At 41.4% G+C, this 23,968-nt stretch overlaps 1 protein-coding gene across 6 annotated transcripts in view; it reads right to left on the bottom strand.

Moving 5' to 3' along the window:
* bmal1a (basic helix-loop-helix ARNT like 1a) overlaps positions 1 to 23,228 on the bottom strand; it is a 28,885-nt gene extending 5,657 nt beyond the window's left edge. For 2 of the 6 annotated variants that reach the window (XM_063901220.1, XM_063901245.1), the window contains exons 1-13: positions 23,082 to 23,228; positions 13,799 to 13,955; positions 12,481 to 12,544; positions 11,263 to 11,410; positions 10,632 to 10,652; positions 10,415 to 10,447; positions 8,458 to 8,487; positions 7,849 to 8,006; positions 6,020 to 6,099; positions 5,431 to 5,523; positions 5,034 to 5,151; positions 3,321 to 3,470; positions 354 to 600 (exon numbers count right to left, since the gene is read on the bottom strand). In XM_063901220.1, coding sequence (XP_063757290.1) covers positions 354 to 600; positions 3,321 to 3,470; positions 5,034 to 5,151; positions 5,431 to 5,523; positions 6,020 to 6,099; positions 7,849 to 8,006; positions 8,458 to 8,487; positions 10,415 to 10,447; positions 10,632 to 10,652; positions 11,263 to 11,410; positions 12,481 to 12,526 — 1,124 coding nt within the window. In that variant the 5' untranslated portion in view covers positions 12,527 to 12,544; positions 13,799 to 13,955; positions 23,082 to 23,228. Of the gene's footprint in view, positions 1 to 353; positions 601 to 3,320; positions 3,471 to 5,033; positions 5,152 to 5,430; positions 5,524 to 6,019; positions 6,100 to 7,848; positions 8,007 to 8,457; positions 8,488 to 10,414; positions 10,448 to 10,631; positions 10,653 to 11,262; positions 11,411 to 12,480; positions 12,595 to 13,798; positions 13,956 to 22,771; positions 23,026 to 23,081 lie in introns of those variants that run through there. The other 4 variants (XM_063901237.1, XM_063901228.1, XM_063901252.1 and 1 more) reach the window with 4 other exon arrangements.
* Positions 23,229 to 23,968: the final 740 nt, after the last annotated feature.

Below are 23,968 nucleotides of genomic sequence, written 5' to 3'. Positions count from 1 at the left end.
ACATTAGCAAGCATGCTAACGCTGTACTGGAGAGACTATGAGTAATATAAAGGTCCTGTCCTTGTGGTAAACCCAGAGAGAAACGTTTGAGCTCCAGACTGTTTCAGAAATAATGCTGGATGTGGTTTGGAACATAATATGGCGTTTAATCACAGCAGCGTTTAGCTGAGTTTCTCTCGGTACAAAACTCTGTTCAGAGGAGAGATCATAAATTACAGTTACTAAATATCAGTACTTCATTATAAAATAATTCAATATAACACCACAATAAAGACTCGAACATGAACACAAAGAATGAAAGCCTCCCTCTCCTTCTCTCTCCCGCTTTCTCTCTCTTTCTCTCTCTCTCTCACCTCTGGTCGACGAAGACAAACTTCCCGTCGATGGCGTGTCTGGAGACATACTCGGTGGGCTTCACCCGGATGTCTGCCAGGCTGGGCTGGGGGACGATGTGGGGATGCAGCCGGCCGATGGCCACCAGGCAGCTGAGGTTGCAGCCCTCGTTGTCGGGCTCGTTGTCGTCGTCCAGACCCATCTTGGTGGGGGGCCAGCTCTTCAGGTAGCCCGTGCTGTGGATGGTGCAGAAGCTCTTACGATCGGCTGCAATGGGGGGGGGGGGGGCGACAGGATTAGTGTTTAAACAGGAAGCGGAATCTGAGTTTAAAGACCATTCGGAATGATTGAACTGCCTCTGATTGGCTGGGTACATTTGAAAACTGTTTCGATATTATTAATTTTAGAGGGATTTACGTTTGCTCTTTATAATAACAAATATAAAGTTTATCTTGGGTCCTCGTAAGAATGACTTGTTTTCTAATATATGATATGAAAAACCAATGAAAGGTCAAATATTCTTCCCCAATCGAAAGGTATTGAATCACTGACTGAACCCTGGTCTTCTCCATTGTGGAACACAGCCTCAGAAGGAGTCTGAGTGTATGAAATATTCAGCTAACACTAAAGCATTAAACATGAACGGTGACGCTACTCTGGGGACAGTGCTTGAATGGCCTGCAAAAGGTTTTTTTGACTAGAAAGATGCTTAGTCACCGTTGGGGTCAGGAAGAATAAACTAAGCAGCAACTAGATCCATCTGATCTGTAAGCACCGCAGTGCAGAGAGCGGGACAGACGGCAGGACGAGAGTGAGAGATAAAGATGTCGCTGTGAATAATGCAGCAGGAGGATCAGTGTTTCCAAAGCTGTCTGAGACTCATGCATAACAGTTTACTTGTCAGCACCGGGAACCTAGAGAAGTTTGATGATGGAAATGTATAGTAGGGGTCCCCAGCACATAGAAACTGCCGGATGCTAACCTGCATATGTTGGGCAATTAGCACAATTAGCATGAACTGTCTTAATGAGCATTCATTTGCATTATAGCCTATGCAGTGGACAGCTTAAAATGGTTTGGTCGAGTGGTTTCGAGGGTTATTGAAGATACTCAAGCAATTCTGACATTTTTAAGGATAAAAAATGCCAGTTTTAATAGACTGTGTCATATCTCTACTCTCAGTGGGCTGATTATGACTACCATTAGTGTTGTGACCTTTGGATATAGAGCACAAGATAAACAATTGTATATCTAGTTTTGACAATTTTTCAAATAAATAAGCAATCTGTGCAATCCAAGTCCCCTATATCTTCAAAACCAACCCAAAATGTGTAAAAAAACCCACATAAATATGGCCACTTTCTGGTTTAAAAAAATTGATTATAGAAATAGACTCAACTGATGCTAATTGTTCAAATTGCTCAACATATAAAAGCTAGCATCCAGCAGTTTCTATCTGCTGGAGACCCGTACTATCTAACATAAAACTTTGGGGTACTTTGGGGAACTTACACTAACTGGAGAAGTTCTTTTTAAAAAGTGTTAGTCTTTGAAGGAGTGACAGTGTTGAGGAGGGGAGAGAGGGGATGTGAACCTGCCTCCTCCGCAGCAGGAAATAAGCCCAGGACACGGGCACAGCTCTAAACACTGAGCTAGGCAGCATCCCATAACTCACGTAATTGACCCCTACTAATGAAAACACTGAAAAACATTTAAGCATTACATTAACGCTCATCCTGCGAACAATATCCTGTTCTGCTTCATACGGTTAGTCTTGCACAACCCGTCACACACTACCTCTTTAAATCTGTGTCTGCTGTCACCGTTTGCCAGGGAACAGTAAGCAAATCCATTAAGATTGAAACCCTGCCGTCCAGAACTTTAATTTTTAATATCCCTTTCTAGTTTTTCCCCCACCCCCTGACACGTGTTGGAACACTGCCCTATCAGTGTTCTTACATCGTCACCGTGACCTCACAGAGAGCCACGCTGACCTCACAGACCCGGTGTGTTAGCCTGCTCAGGTCACTTCAGCTGTACCGCTGGGATTCTGATGCTGACTAAGGCCCAGTTCCAAACCGCCCCCTACCCATTCCCACTCAGTGAGGGAGTGAACTTCGTTTGTCGTCTCTCTGACAGCTAAAAGAGGCTCCCTTCTTTCAGGTGTGTGTGGGAGAAACCGACCGTAACTTTTCATAGCAACGGTTTTAAATCAGCATCTCTTGGACAAAAATGATAGATGACCATAAAATAAAAATGGCGTTTCTTTTTTTGCAAACTTCTTTTTGTTTCTAAATCTGATGTTCATGAGCTGCTTAGATTTTGAAAGAGTCTGAAAATATACAAGACCTTACAATGCACACGTAACAATGGAACGGAGCTTCCACGTGAAACGAAGTGGCCTAAAGAACCGGACTGTGGGCCCCGCTCCACCTCCCAGTACTCCCACTGTGGAGCCCTTTGTTTGTGGAGTGAAAGCAACACTGACCAACTCTACCAATTCATGCTAACATCACATCTTCCATCTGATCCATCCACTAATGGTGAATGGTTGTAACCATGGTGACTTGTTTGAGCATCAGCACGAGTGTCTAAACCTCTAACAGGCTTTCAAACCGAGGTGTGGAGTATTTCTACTTCTCTTCGAGTACAGGATCTGAGTACAGGATCTGAGTACTTCACCCCCCCCCCCCCCTGCTCCTGACCAAGGATCCAGTTGTCCTATTGCTCTTTGGGATTGGGTTCAGGGAGTGTTCCATCAATATGTAAATACATGCACTTTAAGAGGCTATGGGTTGTGTAATGGATGCCCTCTTGCTAACTGGGGTGTGAGTCCTGGTGCTAATAAGGATGTGCCTCTGGAAATAGCTTTTGAATTCATACGAGAAAAACTGAAAACTGAGTGTTGAGTGCGTAAGGTAGAGGAGTGCCCAGGACTGGAGATGCAAAGCTTTGTGTGTGTCATGTCTTCAGAGAACACACTGCACCTTTCTTCTTGGAGCAGGTGGAGGGGAAGTCTTTGTCCTCCACTTTGACGGAAGGCCTGTTGCACTTCATCCTGCAGAAGAACGAGCGTCTGGCTCCAGAGCAGAGTCTGGACGGGCCGGGGGTGATGTCCGTCTTCACTGGGAGACCGGCTGCGCACACACACACAGACACACACACAATTGATGTGCTTTTGAGAATGATGAAAATATTCCAATGATGTAATACATAGAAATAATACCAACAGCACATTATAGTTTTACAGCTGTGTTAATAGTGTGTGTGTGTGTGTGTGTGTGTGTGTGTGTGTGTGTGTGTGTGTGTGTGTGTGTGCCAGTTTGTTCCATTATCTAATGTTTCATCTATACCAGCCATTGTCTGTAGTTGTATTTTTCTAGCATTATTGCATTGCGTCCTTGTAATAGCAGTTCTTTTTAATATTTGAATCAGACTTCTCTCTTTTTTATAAATTATTTTTGCGAGATTTGAAATGAAAGCTGATACATATCTCAGCAGAACATCAGATCATGCTAGTCAAGGCAGCCCATAATCTCCGCTGTCACAATATGAATCTCCACTAACAAGTGAATGAAAAATGAAGAGGCTTTATGATCCTTATACCATTGTTTTAAACCACAGACAAATGGACATGACACTAGGCTGTCAGGATTCATGATACATGTTGTGATTCATTATGTTGTGGTGCATTGCAATAATACACGCAAGGCCAATCTTTCTGTAAGAAGCACTCTACCATCACCACGTTCTGACTGACAGTTCTGACTCTGAATCTTCTCCTGACTTTATTCCTGGTGAAGATAGGTCAGTGATGTGCCATACAAATTCTAAAGTCTGCTTAAAACCCTGACTTGAAAAAGGACAATTGCCTTCACAAAATGGAAGAGTGCGTTGTTGAGATTATTTGATGACTGTAGGATAAATGTGGTCATTAATAAATGATAGTTGGGTCCATGTTGAAAGGAAGTTGTTGGGAGTATAATTTCCTTGGGGAATGTTCTGTATTAGAAAATAATGTGAATAATAAGTATTCAGAATAATAATACAATGTAATGTTAGGGTGAGTCAGAACAGTGTTTCCATCAGAATGTGTGTGTAAGTAAGAGTAATAAGTAGTAAGGAGAGTAAGGGGGCTCTGCTGCTAAGACTAGTACGCATGTCTGTTTACAGGCCCCTTTCTCCCCCACTCTCTCTCTCTCTCTGAGTGTGTGTGTTTTAGGTTCAGGTTAATTATTCTTCACACTGTCTGAAGCTAACGGTGGTGAACTTTGGTGAAGGTCAAGAAGCGGTCTATGTGATGGAGTGCCTCAAGGACACGTGTGCGGAAGTGTGGATAACTGCAAAGACTGCAAAAAAGTTGCCAACAAAGGAACAGGGAGGTGGTTTGTTGTCCTTCACAAAGGTCAACCAATAAGGAACAAGAAGGTTTATCTATAGAAGTGCTGGAACAACGTTTGTTTAGCAGTATGACCCCGGGGTCTGCTCAGACTGATTTCTGTCTTTGACGTAATAAAAGTTCTATTGCAAACCAACTCTGACTGCCTCCAGCGACTTCTTCTGAACCTGATAGAATGTGTTGTTAGAATAATGGAGGAGGAGGTCCGGGTATTCAACTGGCCCAGACCGAGATTTCCTCCAACAAAGTGTTCGGAACAGGACCTCTTGTGTTTTGTGTTCTGGTGTGTCTGGACTCTTACTTTTAGCATCGATGAGCCGCTCTCGAGGGGCTGTGTCTGAAGAGGACAGCTGCTCTTTGACCTTGGCGATGTCCTTGGGGTGAAGGTAGTCAAACAGACTCTGACCTATCAGGTCATTCTGCAGAGGGAAGGACAACGGAGAGAGAGAGCAGGAAGAGAGGGAAGGAAGGGAGAGGTGAACAGAGGCACAGAACATAAACAGCCAAGGACAGAGCTGAACACATCTACAACATCCAACTCTCTGAAGGACATCAATCAGTCGTTCATTATGAAACTGCAAGGCAATTTAAATCTTCAATTTAAAAGTGAGACAGAATCTCCACAACTTGTGATGGCTAAACAATATCAACAGGTGCTTTGTGAGTAAACAGCAGAGCATTAACGTGAGTCAGCGCACCTGGCTGTAGTTGAGAATCTTGAAGACGGACTCAGAGACAAAGAGGATCTTCCCGCGGTCACACCCAACCACAAACAGGAAGCCATCAGCCGCCTGGCATCCAACACACAGAACACTGAGATAAATGTGGGGAGTCTCACAACACGTGTTCCTCGTTAAAGAAAAGAAACCCTAGTGTTGTCTTCCTATCATGTTCTGTCCTCCCGTTTGACTATTTATAGAAGATACAGAAAAAATAATCCCCTGAATCTGTGTCACACCTTACAAAGCAACTTTATTCCTCCTTATTACCACAGGTTTAAGTCTTCCGTTTGAAGTGTATGGTCTCTGAGAAACCATTTACACACAATCAAACCTCATTTCTGAGTTAAAAAAGGAGGAAATGAAGGTGATCAAGATTCTTCTCTCATGGAAAACCGTAGCATACAAACAGTTTCCTGGCACAAACATAAAATAAAGCTTCATCCCGACCGAGAACATTATTCTTTATGTTATTAACATACAATACTTTGATGTTCTGAATACCATAATACATAAACAATGAATGGATGAAAAGGAAGTTTGTCCCGGACTGGCTGGTTGGACTCACCCTCAATATCAAGTGCTTCAGCTCCTCGTCCGACAGGAAGGAGGGCTTGTAGTTGGCCTCTGTGTACGGGTTGGCTGCACCTGCACACACACCAAGAAACACACCTGTCACACCTCTATGCTTACACACTTTATTCCAAGCTCTCCTCCCAGTCCTTTAGTTTGTGAAATGCTCAAAGAAGCTCTTCCCTGTGAGAACGTGTCATTAAAAAGAGTTTTATTGTAATATATCGTCTCCTAGCAAGCCTGTCCTGATCAATTAAAAAATAAAATGCATATAAATAACATTGTGTAGTACAATTACAAATGCTTGGTGCTTTGATTTGATTTATTTCGAACGGGTTAAACCAAATAATAATAATGAAATGAAACAAAATAATTTTTAACTGTACAAACTTAAGCAGTATCAAATTGATAAACAAAAAATATCATTAGACAAATATAAAAGACTATCTTTTTACATCTACCCACCAAAATTCATTTGTAATTATAAAAACATGCATTATGAATGTGCGATTAACACTGTTGTCTTAATTTACAATTTATTTATTTACAATCTGTTGTTGTTACTGGCTCCTCAAACACTTTTTTCAGGATTATTTTTTTCTTTCCATGGTGAGCACATGTGCTTCCAGCTCCTTTGTTCTTACATTTTTATTAATAAACTGTACTTTCTATTATCTAATATAGTACTTATAGAGACGTGTGCATTTGCTGTTGCCACACATTCCCCCGCTGCAGGGCAAACAGAGGATTCCTGATTGTGATTGGGAATGCAATGATCCATTTTTATATTATTTCATCTGATCTGACGATATGTTGTCCTCAGTAAAATCTCATCCTATAACAACTTGCCAATGGAAGTTGACATTTCTTTAAAAAGAAAGTCGGTCCACTATCTGCTGCAGCTCCGTCTCTGATGGATCTCTACTGTGAATCTTTATTTCCCTTCATGATCAGACTCAGGAAGCTGCTCCACAGAGCCTTAGAAATACTTGAGTTGTAGTTCTTACGTAGAATCTTTTCTGTGCCTCTTTTATAACTGGATAAACTACTTTCTGGCAGATATGTCTGTGCACTCAAATTGGAAAAGATCAAGTTCAAATTAAAAGTAAACTCATAGGCGTTTTAAGGGAAATAGCAGCCCTTTATATCATATTTTAGTTCATTGAAAGTCCTATCCCCTGTCTAAGTCTAAAAGTTCCCCCTCTAGTTATTCTTTCATTCTATTTTTGTATTAAATAATTTCTTTGAATTTTGTGTTTGTCTTCTTTCTGGTGTTATTTGTACTTTATCATGTGAAATGTATCAGGATGTGTTAGCGATACAATGCGGTGATCAATTTGCAGTTCTTGTGAGGGTGGGGGTGGGGGGGATTCTGTCGTTTTGATATATTTAACAAAAGAGAGGTAGTAGTGAAACTTCCTGTAAATAAGAAAAACCAAAACCAGGAAATGTGAAAAATGTGTGTATGTCTCTTAAATCTGCACTCCTTTTTTCAGCAGATTAAAGATAAGATATACTTCATTGAAAAAAAACTGTTGTTACAGCAGCAACAAACAGAACTAAAAAGTGAAATATATACAAGTTGACTGTAAAAATAAGAATCTGTCTGATAAATAAACTCTATTAAAAGGGCTAAACTACAGCTAACAACTTTTAAGTAGGATCCTATTTAAAGTACAGTAAGTGTGCAAGGAATGACGTACAAGTTAAATATGAAAGTGAAATGTACAGTGTGAAGAAGGTTAACAGAAGAGAAACTATGGAGCAGTGAGTTTGTTATACACACTCGTGCTGGACAGCGTGTGTGTGGCAGTGCATGCTCACCTCTTAGTGTCTTCATGTGCTGGACGGCCATGCGCAGCACCGTCAGCTTGTCCAGTTTGCGGGACATGGCGTTGCAGGTGGGCACCAGAGAGGCCAGCTCATCGATGAAGCTGTTCATCTTGTCCCTGCGCCGCTTCTCGATCTGACTGTGAGCCTCTCTGTTGGGAGGGGAGCATAGAGGGTTAGAACACACATCCCATCTGAATGAGAAGAAAAAAAACACTTGGTTGCATTTCACCTTCGGTATGAATCCTTAAACTCTAATCTAATCTAACATGATATATGACAGCTCAGAACATGCCGTCCTCTACGGATAAAATGCCTCTCTGTTGGGTCTCTCCTCCAGGACTGTCCAACTGTTCTGAGGCTGCTAATAAAAGGGACCACTCTCCACAGAGGGAGCTTGTCATCAGCCATTGGGTATGCTCTTACACACCCTCAGCTCCACATTATGCGCAGATCTATACATTTCAATGTATACAGTTTCTTATTATCACCGGGCACAAAGCTCTCTCTGTTCCCCATCACACAGAGGGACATTTAATTCATGTAAGAAAGATTAGAAGGCAGGGGGAGTGAGAGAAAACTGGAAGAGGAGGAGGGGTTTACCTGGCATTCTTAATCCGGCCCTGTTGGTCACTGCAGAGACAAACAGGGAAATGTTAGAGGAGAACATTTGAGAGAAAGTCAAAGCTTGAGTGGGATAGGAGGAAGAACTAACAGAGGGGTGAGAATTACATATTCTATCTTTATGATTGCTCTGCTTCTAGGGTTGCAGTTACAAAAATGAATTTACCTTGAATAATATATAGTGATGTGCCATGGTTTCTACTAACAAACCTGTTAGGGCCAGTACCTTTTTTTCTAAGCCATGAGATAAACAGGGCAACTGTGACAGGTTGCTTGCCAAATAGTGAGCCTACATTTATCTGTACTGCTAAGCCTTATATTGTCTACCTAGCTTACCTCATCTTCTTCACCAGCCAGCATCCTCGGTATCTGTTGTTCACCGAGTTGAACCCCCCCACACCCTTGATGTTTCTTGGCATCTCTTATGACCATTTATGAATGAGTTACTAACAGATGAAGAACACGAGGTAAGCTAGGTAGCCGATATAATGCTTAGTCATCTTGCCAAATAGTGAGCCTGTGTTGATGTATGAAAACTATGTTAGAACTTGTTTATAAACGGTTCCTAATGATTAATAAAGTGTTTACAACCTAATTATAAACGCTTTATGAATCCTTTTTAAGGGTATCTTATTGTAAAGTGGTACCAAAAGGCCACCTAATGGTCACGCATGAGTCAGCACGGCATGAAGGACTACAATTCCAGCCAGTCTCTAAAGTGACAGAAATGGGCATCCTGTGGAAAAGAGGCCCCCACAGTTTTTACCATTTAAGTTTCGTTATACCGACCTATAAATTCAAAGAAATAAAGAAGGGCCACCTAAGTTGTTCATTATTTTATTTGAGTTTTGACTTTTTTGTTTGATTTGTTTTGAATATTGTAAAGGCGTGTTTTCTATGATAAATGTGTCAAAAGTGTTATTTTGCTTTGGGCAAACGCATCAGAGGCCAAGCAAGTCAACGAAAATGAGTAAAACAAATAAAAGGAGAGAAAACGCATCTGTTTAGGACGTGTAGCGGCTTGATGGAACACTATGGAAGGAAGCCACGACAAAACCAATACAATGATGAGTGTTATTGTCACTCTGTTCCCAGTCACACCGAGCAAATCCCATCAAAATGTGTGGTGGTTGTACCTGCCTACTGTCAGAGGTTACTGTTGCTGGACCCACCGTAATTTCATCTGAGGTTAGTTCACTCTGGGTTTAGCTTGATAAGGAGGATTGAATTTCAAGGCAAATTCAACTGTTTTAGTTTGAAATCTAAGCAAGGACCTTTCATTCTGTGAGTATCTGAGATTGGATCCTCGGTCACAGTGCAGAGCTCCTTGCAGTTAGAAATCAGTAACGTGTGTGTTGAAGCCATTTTGCATTTCAATCTTATTTATAATTATAATGGAATATTATGAATGTTCGTATATGATGTTTTATTATTTATATCTATTATTGTTTTGATTGATGCCGAACATCAATGTGCTGACGAATCATAGGTGTGGCCCTAAGACAGGTAAAAGGTGTGTAGCATGAGTGGAAGGCAAACTATTTATTAACCGCACCATAGAGACCGCAAGGGGAATGAGAAAATGTATCCACATTAAGCTGTATTGCTTTGAATCTTTCGTTTAAAAGTTTAGAGTTCTTTTAAGCATTTTGTCAGTTTTTCTTACTGATCTTTCTGTAAAAGGGAACATTATTTTCTGTATTCTCTCCTTTTTATTGTTATTTTTCAATGCTGTGAGCACCCTTAACCAAATTCCCAAAACTATCATTGTATCGTGTGCCATCAGACACCTTAAGAGACAAGAAAACCAAAAGTATCCGCTTTCATACATATCTCCAGAGGTGTTTTCATGTGGGTTCAACTGATTAAGAGCAACACACACAGCACCACTGAGGATTACAGTTCCCTCTTCATCACAGTAATGACGGCTGCTTACCCTCCCAGTTTGTCTTTGTCTGGATCCATGTCACTGAAGAGGAAAGACAGGAGACAATTAGAACATCAGAGACCTTTAGAACCACCACAGCACTTCAGTTCCATACAGGCTTTGCTGTTCTTCATAATGCAGAATACACTGTGGGTGCTTTATACTTCAGATCTTGATGAATGAAATTGTGCTACTCTTATTAAAACTGAGTCATGTTTGAACTTACTCAAATGAGAAGCCATCAATTCTGAAAGGAAAAACACATGTATTAATCAGTGTGCGTCTTCGAGGTATCCAGAAATCTCATCTTTTTACAATGTGTAAAAATAACTGATGGACATTTGTTAATAGTACACATCATTTTATTTATTTACTTTCTATAACACCCCTTGTTGGGCAATACCAATTATGTGCAATATATACCTGGCTGCTATACCTCAGAACTGTTTCTGAGGTCAGTTTTTGTGTATTTTGTAAAATTGTGTAATTTCTGTATCTTGGTGTAATATTAAGCTGTCTTTGGCTCTTTCTGCTGTAACAAATGAAAATGTCCCCTCTGTGGGAGGAATAAAGGGATTCTGATTCTGATTTATTTCTCCCTCCCTCCACTTATTTCCAGAATTCTTCACTTCCTTGTCTTCTACCTGCCTATTACTATATATATTACCTATATACTTTTTTTTAAACTAATTTTACGTTATTATTATTATTAATAACATGTGCATACTTCATTTTTTTTCAATATGTAAGTCTATTCCCTTCACTTTCTCTGCAGTATGCTTCTGCTGCTGTTGTCCTGCTTCATCCTTCCTGCTTATTTCTCTCTGTGCTTCCTCCACTCCTCCTGGTGGACTCACTGGTAATCGGTGGTGCTGCCCTTCCTCTTGCGGGTGTAGTCCATGCCGGGCGTGCTGATGGAGCTGGAGATGAGGTCGGTGGAGCCGGGCGACATGAAGTCGGTCATTGTAGACGAGATGTCCATCCTTTGGTCTGCCATCAGGTCATCTGCAGAGGGGAGACAAGAAGTCGGATCATTCAGCCTCTTCCTCTCAACGGAGTTCAATAGAATGAGTTCATGGGTTTTGTAATAACTGAGAATTGTATTCTTTTCTTATTTTTTACTTATTCTTTAATAGTTATTTTCTCACATTCTTCTTTATATCCAATAAGTAATACCAGAACATTTCAAAAATAAAAATTCCTCATTTTAAAGAAGTCATATAATATTATTTTGGGGTGTCACACAGTCCAGTTCCTTTTTATGTAGCCTTTAAAATACTTCCATTATTAATCCCAGTGTCCTCCTATTTATTACCTCCACCAATGGTGCCCATCTCTCTTTAAAAGTCTCCCTCTGTAATTGTAGCATATTTGTCACTTTTTCCATTGTATAAATATTTCTCAAAATTGTCAGCCATTCTGCATGGGGGCAGGGGGGGGTGCTGAAACATGTCACCAGATGAGGGAAACTCTGCAGTGAAGTGACCATTTCCATTGAGAATTTGGATGCATGTCAATCGAATAAAATGTAATTAACACAGAAAAAACCGTGAGCAATATCTGCAAGCACTCTAGTATTTAACAAGCTGGGCCTGTGTATTGTAATGGATGTTTGTTCAGATATTTCTCGTTCTATTTTTTTCTGCAAACACACATGTAAATATACTTAACAATACGGACTCCAAAATGTATATGTTCATTTAATTATTTTTTAGTTTTAACAGTTTGTTTTAAACAGTTACTTACCTGTATATAATGTGTATCTTATGTGAATCTGTCCTGTTTTCCTTTCTCACTCTGTTGCTGCTTAAACTCCTGAATTTCTAATAAAGGTACATCTTAGCTTATCTTAAACTGCCAACCAATAACAAGGCATGTGAAGGAATGGTCTTGTTACTGACTGCAATAATTGATATAAATCATGCTCTAAACATTAAATAAAAGGTCAGGTTCAGAGCGGTCTCAGTGGAAACACCCACAGGTACGTTTCAGAGCTGCACTTTCATTATGATGGCTCAAACACATTGATAACAGGGACAGTGTGTGTTTAAAGATTCATATGAAGGCAGTCTCACCACAGATGTTCATCACAGCCTCTGTGTTAAAATCATCTCCTTCCATCCACTCTTGGGCCCTCAACTGTGAACAAATAACATTTAGAATGAAGACTCATCCACAGCAGAGTCAATCTGAAAAACATGGTGAACAAACATCAATGAGGAGTAAACAGGAAGACGCTGCCTCAACGTACAGAAGGACAGTGTGTCAGCCTTTTCTTTAAAAGAATATTTAGGTCCTACCATAATCTGGATCTTATGGAAATAGCTATGTGGACTAGTGCAATATCCAAATCTCAGGCAAGGGTAATATTTTGTCACAATACCAGTTAAAAAAATGGCAAGGAAAATAATCTCTGTGATCATTTTATTAAAAACAAATTTAAATGAGAAGAAAATGCAAAAAAAACATTCAATCCTGGAAATAATAATTGTAATTGGTACATTAGTCAAAATAATCACACCTTTATAGATTTTTCCAAATCATTCAGCCTTTATGCGTGGTCCAATTCCCTAATTTCCAAGAAAAGTATTTCAGTTAACATCTGACTCGGACCAAACGCTGTGCAGATACTCTTCTTTAGATGACTGAACACTGAGTTTACTCACTGAGGCCGGTCTCTGCCCAGCTACCTAATTATTGAGTTACTTTACTAAAGAGTAACTTGACCATGCCTCTCTGGTTGAATGGTTATTGAAAGGTCTGTTCCAGGGAAGTGACCGAGAATAGTGCTCTTAGTAACCGAGTAAGAGTCTCAGTGTCTACATTACTGGGCCAACATGTGGAGGTAGACAACTGGGGGTCTGGGAAATAGGTTCCTCTTTAAATCAGACAATATAGTATGCGAACTGTATAACTGCACTCTACAGTACTGATTAAAATGAAAAAATAATTGTCTAAATGCTGAGCCTCAGATATATAAATGTGTAATAAGCTCACTCCATCAGGTCCTATTTTCTGTCCCTGTGACCAAAAACAGCTTTTCCTTACGCCTTGTTTTACTTCAGGAGGTACACTTTTACATACACAATGGCATCATTTAAAAACACTTACAATAACCACTAGAATACAATACTACAGTCAATATTTGGATACCTCAGATTCAGTGGACAATAGAGGGCTTTCAAGGCTATCGCCACATGACCGTGTGACTGAGGACAGTGAGCAGACAGCATGGTAAACAAGCACCGATAACCTCTGTATTCTCTCCTCATGCATTCTGCTCTCAGGCAGTTGTCACATGAGTCAGCCTTCTGTATAAGATCAGTAGCCCCCCCCACCCCCCCACCCCCACCACCCCTGTGAAACACGAGTGGATCAGGCTGCTTCAGTTACCTGGATATGAAACTGGAACGGGCCGGGGATCGCCTGGATCAGCGGGGTCTGCTCTGATCTGCTCTGATTCAGCCTGACCTAGTTTTGTCCGGATTGATGTGGTCGCTGTGCCCCGATTTAATTTGATCCTCAAAGAGCTGGTGCAACCCGTCTACCCCTGGAGAGAGAGGCGGGGGAAAATCACTCACATCTTACACAAATGTAAACAAAAACAAATACATAAAATATCGGGGCGCAAGAAGTTACAGTGGGGCAAAAAAGTATTTAGTCAGCCACCACTTGTGCAAGTTCTCCCATTTAAAAAGATGAGAGAGGCCTGTAATTTTTATCATAGGTATACCTCAACTATGAGAGACAGAATGAGAAAAGAAAATCCAGGAAATCACATTGTAGGATTTTTAATGAATTAATTGATAAATTCCTCTGTAAAATAAGTATTTGGTCACCTACAAACAAGCAAGATTTCTGGCTCTCACAGACCTGCAACTTCTTCTTTAAGAGGCTCCTCTGTCCTCCACTCGTTACCTGTATTAATGGCACCTTTTTGAACTGGTTATCAGTATGAAAGACACCTGTACACAACGTCAAACAGTCATACTCCAAACTCCACTATGGCCAAGACCAAAGAGCTGTCAAAGGAGACCAGAGACAAAATTGTAGACCTGCACCAGGCTGGGAAAACTGAATCTGCAATAGGTAAGCAGCTTGGTGTGAAGAAATCAACTGTGGGAGCAATTATTAGAAAATGGAAGACATACAAGACCACTGCTAATCTCCCTCGATCTGGGGCTCCACGCAAGATCTCACCCCGTGGGGTCAAAATGATCACAAGAACGGTGAGCAAAAATCCCAGAACCACACGGGGGGACCTAGTGAATGACCTGCAGAGAGCTGGGACCAAAGTAACAGAGGCTACCATCAGTAACACACTACGCCGCCAGGGACTTAAATCCTGCAGTTCCAGACGTGTCCCCCTGCTTAAGCCAGTACATGTCCAGGCCCGTCTGAAGTTTGCTAGAGGGCATTTGGATGATCCAGAAGAGGATTGGGAGAATGTCATATGGTCAGATGAAACCAAAATAGAACTTTTTGGTAAAAACTCAACTCGTCGTGTTTGGAGGAGAAAGAATGCAGAGTTGCCTCCAAAGAACACCATACCTACTGTGAAGCATGGGGGTGGAGACATCATGCTTTGGGGCTGCTTTTCTGCAAAGGGACCAGGACGACTGATCCGTGTAAAGAAAGAATGAATGGGGCCATGTATCGTGAGATTTTGAGTGAAAACCTCCTTCCATCAGCAAGGGCACTGAAGATGAAGCGTGGCTGGGTCTTTCAGCATGACAATGATCCCAAACACACCGCCAGGGCAACGAAGGAGTGGCTTCGTAAGAAGCATTTCAAGGTCCTAGAGTGGCCTAGCCAGTCTCCAGATCTCAACCCCATAGAAAATCTTTGGAGGGAGTTGAAAGTCTGTGTTGCCCAGCGACAGCCCCAAAACATCACTGCTTTAGAGGAGACCTGCATGGAGGAATGGGCCAAAATACCAGCAACAGTGTGGAAACCTTGTGAAGACTTACAGAAAACGTTTGACCTCTGTCATTGCCAACAAAGGGTATGTAACAAAGTATTGAGATGAACTTTTGTTATTGACCAAATACTTATTTTCCACAATAATTTGAAATAAATTCATTAAAAATCCTACAATGTGATTTCCTGGATTTTTTTTTCTCATTCTGTCTCTCATAGTTGAGGTATACCTATGATACAAATTACAGGCCTCTCTCATCTTTTTAAATGGGAGAACTTGCACAATTGGTGGCTGACTAAATACTTTTTTGCCCCACTGTATATCCAAAACCACAAAGGTCCAAAAATGTATTCAGAATATGGCACAAAAAGGTTAGTTGTAATTGTAACTCATAATTCTGGGCTAATTGGATTTTTCTTGATGTGCCATTATATATTCAATTATGAAAAGTCAGAGATTTCTTTCTATTCTCCATTCTAACTTGCATGCAAAGCTGAATTTGCAGGGTGTCGATTCTTCCATTTAAGCACTTGAAAGCACAACTTATACTACTAATAATGAGTATTAGTATTACTAGTGGTAGTTGTAACTCACACACCCCCATCACTCATGAAGACTATAATGGCATATACTTTATAAGCTATAGTGTCTGAAGCTTAGAACAACAACTCTAAATATATTTCCTTTCTGGTCATCCTTTCATTTTTAAAGACTGCTAAGAAGCCCTGAAAGCACCTCAGGGACTGTACTGCTGACCTCTAAGGCGTCTCCGGATCACTTCTAGGCTGGAGCTATATGTATTCCATATCCCAGTTTGGCTGTTAAGCCTACCTTATTGTTTTTGTTTTAAAACACTATGTGTTTACTATTTTTTTTAAAACAGAAGAGAGAATTAAGGGGAAACATCAGGATGAGAAACCGGCTCGGACACTAATCGGAGGGTTAGATACCCGGCCTCTGTGGACAGCAGGTCTAACGTCTATGGGCAACATACTGAACTACTATATGGTCCTGATGGGATAGCCCACAGCCTGTCCATCAGTGGGGAACCGTGCCTATCACAACTGGACCTTCTGTAGACAGAAATGCGCCCATTGGCTACAAATCAATATATGATTGGTTGATCAAATTGTCAATCCTACATACGCTCTCATTCAGTTTCAGGGCCAGGGCATTATATCAAGGATATAGAATACCCTGGTTGAAGGATATTTTTTCCAGAGACCCGGAAAAATATCTGATTGGTTTCATTTGTGTTGGACAAGCAATTTCAGTGTTCGCAAATAAGAAACAAAAAAATGCAGCGGATATGCAAATTCTGCTGCCTGGTTAACCGGTTTGAATCCCGAGCCAGCCAAACATTTCAGTCAATGATCTCCCCTCTATCTCTCCCTTCCTACACTAAATCATACAAAAAATAACTGGAATAAAAGCACGTACAGTGAAGTATTTGATCCACTGCCGATTTTGTTAGTTTGCCCACTTACAAAGAAATTAATAGTCCATACTTTCAATGGAAGGTTTATTTTAACAGTCAGACAGAAAATCAAAAAGAAAATCCAGAAATGTAGATAAACATTTTTTTTCAAAATTGATGTGAATTCTGGCCCCGACGGACGGTTAGTCCTCTCGCTTTAAGAAAGTACTCCTAATATCAACTCTTTACCTGGATAAAAGACACCTGTCCACAGTCACTAAATCAGATTACAACCTCTCCATCGAGGGCCAGGCCAGAGACAGGTCTTGTGATCATGGTGGATCTAATGTCTAAGGACATCAGGGACAAGACTGTAGACCAGCACAAGACTGGAATAGAAGACAAGACCAGCAGCAAGCAGCTTGGTGAGAGAGAGACAACTGGATTGATTATTATTCTGGATTTTCTTTTTGATATTCTGTCTCTCACTGTTTTTAGTGGGCAAAATTACAAAATCGGCAGGGGATCAAACACTTATTTCCGTCAATGTGCAAGGAGAACAGAATGCAGAGGTGAAGCAGGCAGTGAGAGCAGCACATTTCTGGGTCAGGACAGCCTCGGTGAGCCACACAGGGACAGAGTTCTGGACTGGATGGGAAAACCACTATGTCATGATTGAACACTGAAAAGAACTGGTGCTGGAGTGGAAACTGGGTCAGCCAGTCTCTATGGTCTCAAAAACCAGCTACCCTCAATTTCCATCCTCCACCTACTTGTACTTCATCAGTGAGTCAGCACGCAGCTCTGCTCTACACCCACTCAGTCAAGAAGCCAGGACACAGCCAGGCAAACACCACCGACACCTCCATCCTGACCAACATCTGAATACAAATGTTACTTTTGATCAACTTTGGCAAAATGAATAACAGACCCAGCTGTGTTGAGAAGCGTCCAAGCTCGCTTTTTGACTGAGGATTTTTAAAATATTTACATTTTTCGATTTTCTTAAAACACAAACTAACTTCCTCAGACAATGATGTTACCCTAATTAAAGGAACACCACCTGTATATTCATATTTAATGGATTAATCGGGGAATAATAAATGTGTGTGAAAGAGAAAAAAGGGCTGTACTGCCGAGACATTAGTCTATGTTGGCAGGAGAACACACATTTAGTCATGCTGGTTCGGCCCACTCTACCTTCTGCTGTGAATAGCTCAACATGTTGGTGATGGAACCACACTAATAATATATACAGTGGGGCAAAAAAGTATTTAGTCAGCCACCAATTGTGCAAGTTCTCCCATTTAAAAAGATGAGAGAGGCCTGTAATTTTCATCATAGGTATACCTCAACTATGAGAGACAGAATGAGAAAAAAAAATCCAGGAAATCACATTGTAGGATTTTTAATGAATTAATTGGTAAATTCCTCAGTAAAATAAGTATTTGGTCACCTACAAACAAGCAAGATTTCTGGCTCTCACAGACCTGTAACTTCTTCTTTAAGAGGCTCCTCTGTCCTCCACTCGTTACCTGTAGTAATGGCACCTTTTTGAACTCGTTATCAGTATAAAAGACACCTGTCCACAACCTCAAACAGTCATACTCCAAACTCCACTATGGCCAAGACCAAAGAGCTGTCAAAGGAGACCAGAGACAAAATTGTAGACCTGCACCAGGCTGGGAAAACTGAATCTGCAATAGGTAAGCAGCTTGGTGTGAAGAAATCAACTGTGGGAGCAATTATTAGAAAATGGAAGACATACAAGACCACTGCTAATCTCCCTCGATCTGGGGCTCCACGCAAGATCTCACCCCGTGGGGTCAAAGTGATCACAAGAACGGTGAGCAAAAATCCCAGAACCACACGGGGGGACCTAGTGAATGACCTGCAGAGAGCTGGGACCAAAGTAACAGAGGCTACCATCAGTAACACACTACGCCGCCAGGGACTTAAATCCTGCAGTTCCAGACGTGTCCCCCTGCTTAAGCCAGTACATGTCCAGGCCCTTCTGAAGTTTGCTAGAGGGCATTTGGATGATCCAGAAGAGGATTGGGAGAATGTCATATGGTCAGATGAAACCAAAATAGAACTTTTTGGTAAAAACTCAACTCGTCGTGTTTGGAGGAGAAAGAATGCAGAGTTGCATCCAAAGAACACCATACCTACTGTGAAGCATGGGGGTGGAAACATCATGCTTTGGGGCTGTTTTTCTGCAAAGGGACCAGGACGACTGATCCGTGGAAAGGAAAGAATGAATGGGGCCATGTATCGTGAGATTTTGAGTGAAAACCTCCTTCCATCAGCAAGGGCACTGAAGATGAAGCGTGGCTGGGTCTTTCAGCATGACAATGATCCCAAACACACCGCCAGGGCAACGAAGGAGTGGCTTCGTAAGAAGCATTTCAAGGTCCTGGAGTGGCCTAGCGAGTCTCCAGATCTCAACCCCATAGAAAATCTTTGGAGGGAGTTGAAAGTCCGTGTTGCCCAGCGACAGCCCCAAAACATCACTGCTTTAGAGGAGATCTGCATGGAGGAATGGGCCAAAATACCAGCAACAGTGTGTGAACACCTTGTGAAGACTTACAGAAAACGTTTGACCTCTGTCATTGCCAACAAAGGGTATATAACAAAGTATTGAGATGAACTTTTGTTATTGACCAAATACTTATTTTCCACAATCATTTGAAAATAAATTCATTAAAAATCCTACAATGTGATTTTCTGGATTTTTTTTTCTTATTCTGTCTTTCATAGTTGAGGTATACCTATGATAAAAATGACAGGCCTCTCTCATCTTTTTAAATGGGAGAACTTGCACAATTGGTGGCTGACTAAATACTTTTTTGCCCCACTGTACATACATACGTAGATTACAATCAGTTATACATTTGACTTTTTATTACACTAGAGAATCATCTGATGACTCAAAAGGAGGAAAACTTAATGTAAGAGCATTATTGAGTTGCAAAATGCTTAGTTTTTCAAATTCAAACCCAAACGTGAATTTGTTTTCATGATTGAAGAGAAGGCCAACACTGGTGTAGGTATAACTCGAAACAATGAAGCCATCAAGCTCATCGATTTGGCTTTACAGGATGCTCTTTTGGAGTTCTATTAAATAAATACTTACACCAACATGTGTATTTTTTGCCAGAAAATACTTATTTATTCTGAAAGTGTCTGTGATGTTACTCTACAGACAGAAGCAGTGGCACTTCAGTCAGTAATGAAGATGTGAACCATTCTTCCCAGTGAAGGGATCACGCTGAACCTCTCGTAACCTCTCTGGACCTCTTTAGACCTCTCTGAACCTCTCTGAACCTCACCCAACCTCACCCAACCTCTTTGAACCTCTCTTATCCTCTCTGAACCTCTCTGGGCCTCTTTGTACCTTTCCCAACCTCTCTTGACCTCTTTGGACCTCTCTGAACCTCACCCAACCTCTCTGGACCTCTTTGGACCTCTCTGGACCTCTTTGAACCTCTCTTATCCTCTCTGAACCTCTCTGGGACCTCTCTGGGACCTCTCTGGGAGCTCTCTGGAACCTCTGTGGAACCTCTATGGGACCTCTGTGGAACCTCTATGGGACCTCTGTGGAACCTCTCTGGGACCTTTCTGGGACCTCTCTGATCCCCTCTGGAACCTCTGTGGAACCTCTCTGGGACCTCTGTGGAACCTCTCTGATCCCCTCTGGGACCTCTGTGGAACCTTTCTAGGATTTATGTGGAACCTCTCTGAACCACTCTGGGACCTTTCTGGGACCTCTGTGGAACCTTTCTGGGACCTCTGTGGAACCTCTCTGAACCTCTCTGAGTCTTGGATTGCACTCCTCCTGCAGCAGCTGGGCAGGTAGCAAAGAAGACCCTCTGGATTACTTTCAAATTCCAGTAGATTGCCACAGTTAGTGTTGTGATCCTTCCAAAGCACAGATGGCCATCAGATTTTGAACAGATCCAGGTTTACTTGACCTCTGCCAACAGTACCAAGTCATAAAATAGCAAAGGCGAGCAAAACAGACGGCCTACTGCCATCCCCCATGTCACCTTATTTATCAACGTACACCTGAAAGATAATAGGCCACACTTATCATCCCTAATTTATATTATATTGGAGGATATTTGGAGAGGAGACAGTCAATAATCCTGATTGGTTAAAGTAAAGTCTGCTTGAGAAACATCAACATTGAAAAAGTGATGTCTTTACATTCAAATGAAAGACCTTAATTACATATAATGTCTTGGTAATGTCTCTCCCTCTGTGTGTGTGTGTGTGTGTGTGTGTGTGTGTGTGTGTGTGTGTGTGTGTGTGTGTGTGTGTGTGTGTGTGTGTGTGTGTGTGTGGCAGGGATCTTCAGATGATTTGTTGAGTAGTTCCTTGTTCTTGCAGTAAATACATATCACTAATAAAAACCTCAGTGTCCATAATCTGATACAAGAAAACTTTGAGATTCTATTCTAAGTAAAAAAAACATAGGTAAAAAAAGAGACAATAGTTCTCAAAAACTGAACAACATCAGAATGATCAAAATGACTGGACTCTAGGGAAGCCGAACATCCAACTGGAGGCTCATATCATCCCCAGAAATCTCAGACACACCAGCATCTGCTACAGCATCCTGTTTTAATTCATTGACACTTTCTTTACCAAATTACCTTTTCGTTGTTTAGTCATAGTGGTTAACAGGATGATTAACCGCAGCCCTGCTAAACTCCCACAACACATTTCTGTTGTCAAAATGCTTCTTAGCGAGTTCAATCGATCCTGATAAGCACAAGCTAAAGAACACTCATCAGGCTGAGGCTGAAGTTCACACCGGAGAGTTTTCCTGCCATAAAAAGGTTCATATCCCAATGCTGATAACACATGCAGAATATATTAAAGATTTTTAGCAAAAAAATGAGAAAACACCCAGCTGCACATTAATGAATCCATAAAGGCTAATGGGTCATTCCTAGCATTCTTTGCCTTTAAGGTCCCCAAGACCTAATATCACACATTCTGCATTTAAAGGGCTATTGCTTATTTTTAAAAGCTTGGTTTTACATGTTTAATCGCCCTCTACATTTAGAAACAATGTTATATACCCAGGATATTCTAAACTCTATATAATTACTCAGATTGTAGAATTCGGAATCAAAATCAGAAATACTTTATTAATCCCAAACTGGGAAATGTTTTCATTGCAGCAGCGAAATACAAAAAGAAGCATAACAAATAATTAGAACTAAAAATGACTCTGCCCTGTCCCAGATCATGTATGCTCAACTTCCATAACAGATATAAAATAAAATAAAAATCAAACAACTTCAAACACATTGTTGTCATAACCCTATCAGTAATATCCCTCACCATATTAAAAATGATCGTGTGTGTCCCACAATTAAATGTCCCCCTGTTACTCGGTTTTAAATCCCCAATATCTCAAGGTAAACATAAAAGTCTCTGTGGATGATCCTGAAATGATCCCACAGCCAACGACCCCCCATTGGAAAAGACTGTGTTCCGAACAAAAGAAACAGACTAATTAATCAGCAATATGAAAAACAACTAGTCTTCCTCCTGTCAGCAACCTGACCCCCTTCCTGGGCATCGTCCATCCCAAGGTCCGGATCCCCTGCAGCAGATCAAACAACATCATGCATAACATAACCCAAAGCCCAGGATCATCTCTGGCAGCCACTGCGGAGACTGCAGAGACCGAGCAGTCGCCAAACACTCACTGACATTCCAAACACTGTCACAACAGTTCATAACCATGTGGATGCTTTTTTTTTAAAGGGATTTGATGGACCTGTGAGCTGGTCTCGATCCGGGTTTAAATGACATGTTACTGTGTTATTTGAACAGACATGGTGACATGGACGTAAGCGCAGCAGGATGGATGCTGTCGAAGAAACCGTGTGCCAGTAACCCACCAAGGCCTGTTTACATAGCTAGCGTGATAGCATTGTATAGCATTGTTTAGTCGCTCGCACTAGGTCACGTTAAGTTAACGTTAAGCAGCCTGCGGACCGGCACCTACCTATGCACGAGCTTCTTCCGAACCCCAGAACCTGACAGCAGTGAACGTTGGAGTGACATACTGGGGTCGGAGGGACCACCTCTTGTCCATAACAGCATTCAGTCCCGTTGGTGTACTTATATTAGCATACAGCAGCTAGCTAACTGTCAAGACCTGAGAGCAAACGTCCCTCCTCCTGCTCCAGAAAACCACACTGACATAACCACAGAGCTGGGAAAACATCGACGATATCCATCATGATTTAAACCCCAGCCGCGTCACCGAGATGCAATATTGATAACTAGCAGGCTCGTTTTCGTTGTATACTTACAGCATATGAAATGAGATTGGTCTATCCATTGAAAGGCGCTGGTAATGTGCAATAGCAACCCACAGAACTGTGACATAAACGATTTTCGATCGGTGACCCAGTTTCTCTTCACCGTCATGCCTGTCGGACCACTAACCTAGTTTTTCAACCAATAGCGTCTGTGCTACCGCCGTAGGTGCCCCTGCAACCAATCACACAATAGTTCAGGCTGGGAAACTATGATGGACGTGTTAGTTGACCAATGACTGCCAGTGTCGAACGGAATGCAGAGGCTACTTGTGTTGTGAGTATGAAGAACACGAGAATATGTAGGCTCAGAGGTGGCGAACTGTGTGAATTCCGGTGGCAAGCTCAGTGCCACTGCTTGCCTTTGTTTAGACACTTGTTTTTTGGTCCCACTGAAGTCAAAATGATGATGAACAAGATGCATTAGAATTGCCTAAACAGAAATGACAGTTTACCCAGTCCTGAGGTGTAAAGTAACTAAGTACATTGTACTTAAGTAATGTACTTAAGCACAATGTTGATGCTACTTCTACTCCACTACAGTTCAGAGGTAAATGGTGTACTTTTACTCCACTACATGTATTTAATCCCTTTAGTTTCTTTACAGATCTGGATTAATGATGGTAAATATAATCAGCCCTTAAATCAGACTTTAGTTCACCTGCAGTAAATCCAGCAGCTACCCTGCAGTATACAAAGCCATTCAAACTAGCTGCACCTTTACCAGCTCTGAGAACACTTTAATGATCAATAATTATAAAACATATCAGAGATATTATTCTGAAATGGACCAATCAAACAATGACTACTTTTCCTCACATGCACCTTTTCCCTTTTGTTTCCTTCATCAAGCTTTGCCTTGCGCCATTAATCAGCTGCAG

This window comes from Eleginops maclovinus, chromosome 2, assembly GCF_036324505.1.
Source record: "Eleginops maclovinus isolate JMC-PN-2008 ecotype Puerto Natales chromosome 2, JC_Emac_rtc_rv5, whole genome shotgun sequence".
NCBI classification, from domain to species: Eukaryota; Metazoa; Chordata; class Actinopteri; order Perciformes; family Eleginopidae; genus Eleginops; species Eleginops maclovinus.
The sequence above is the reverse complement of the archived record's forward strand: the minus strand, read 5'-3'. Positions and strand labels throughout refer to the sequence as shown.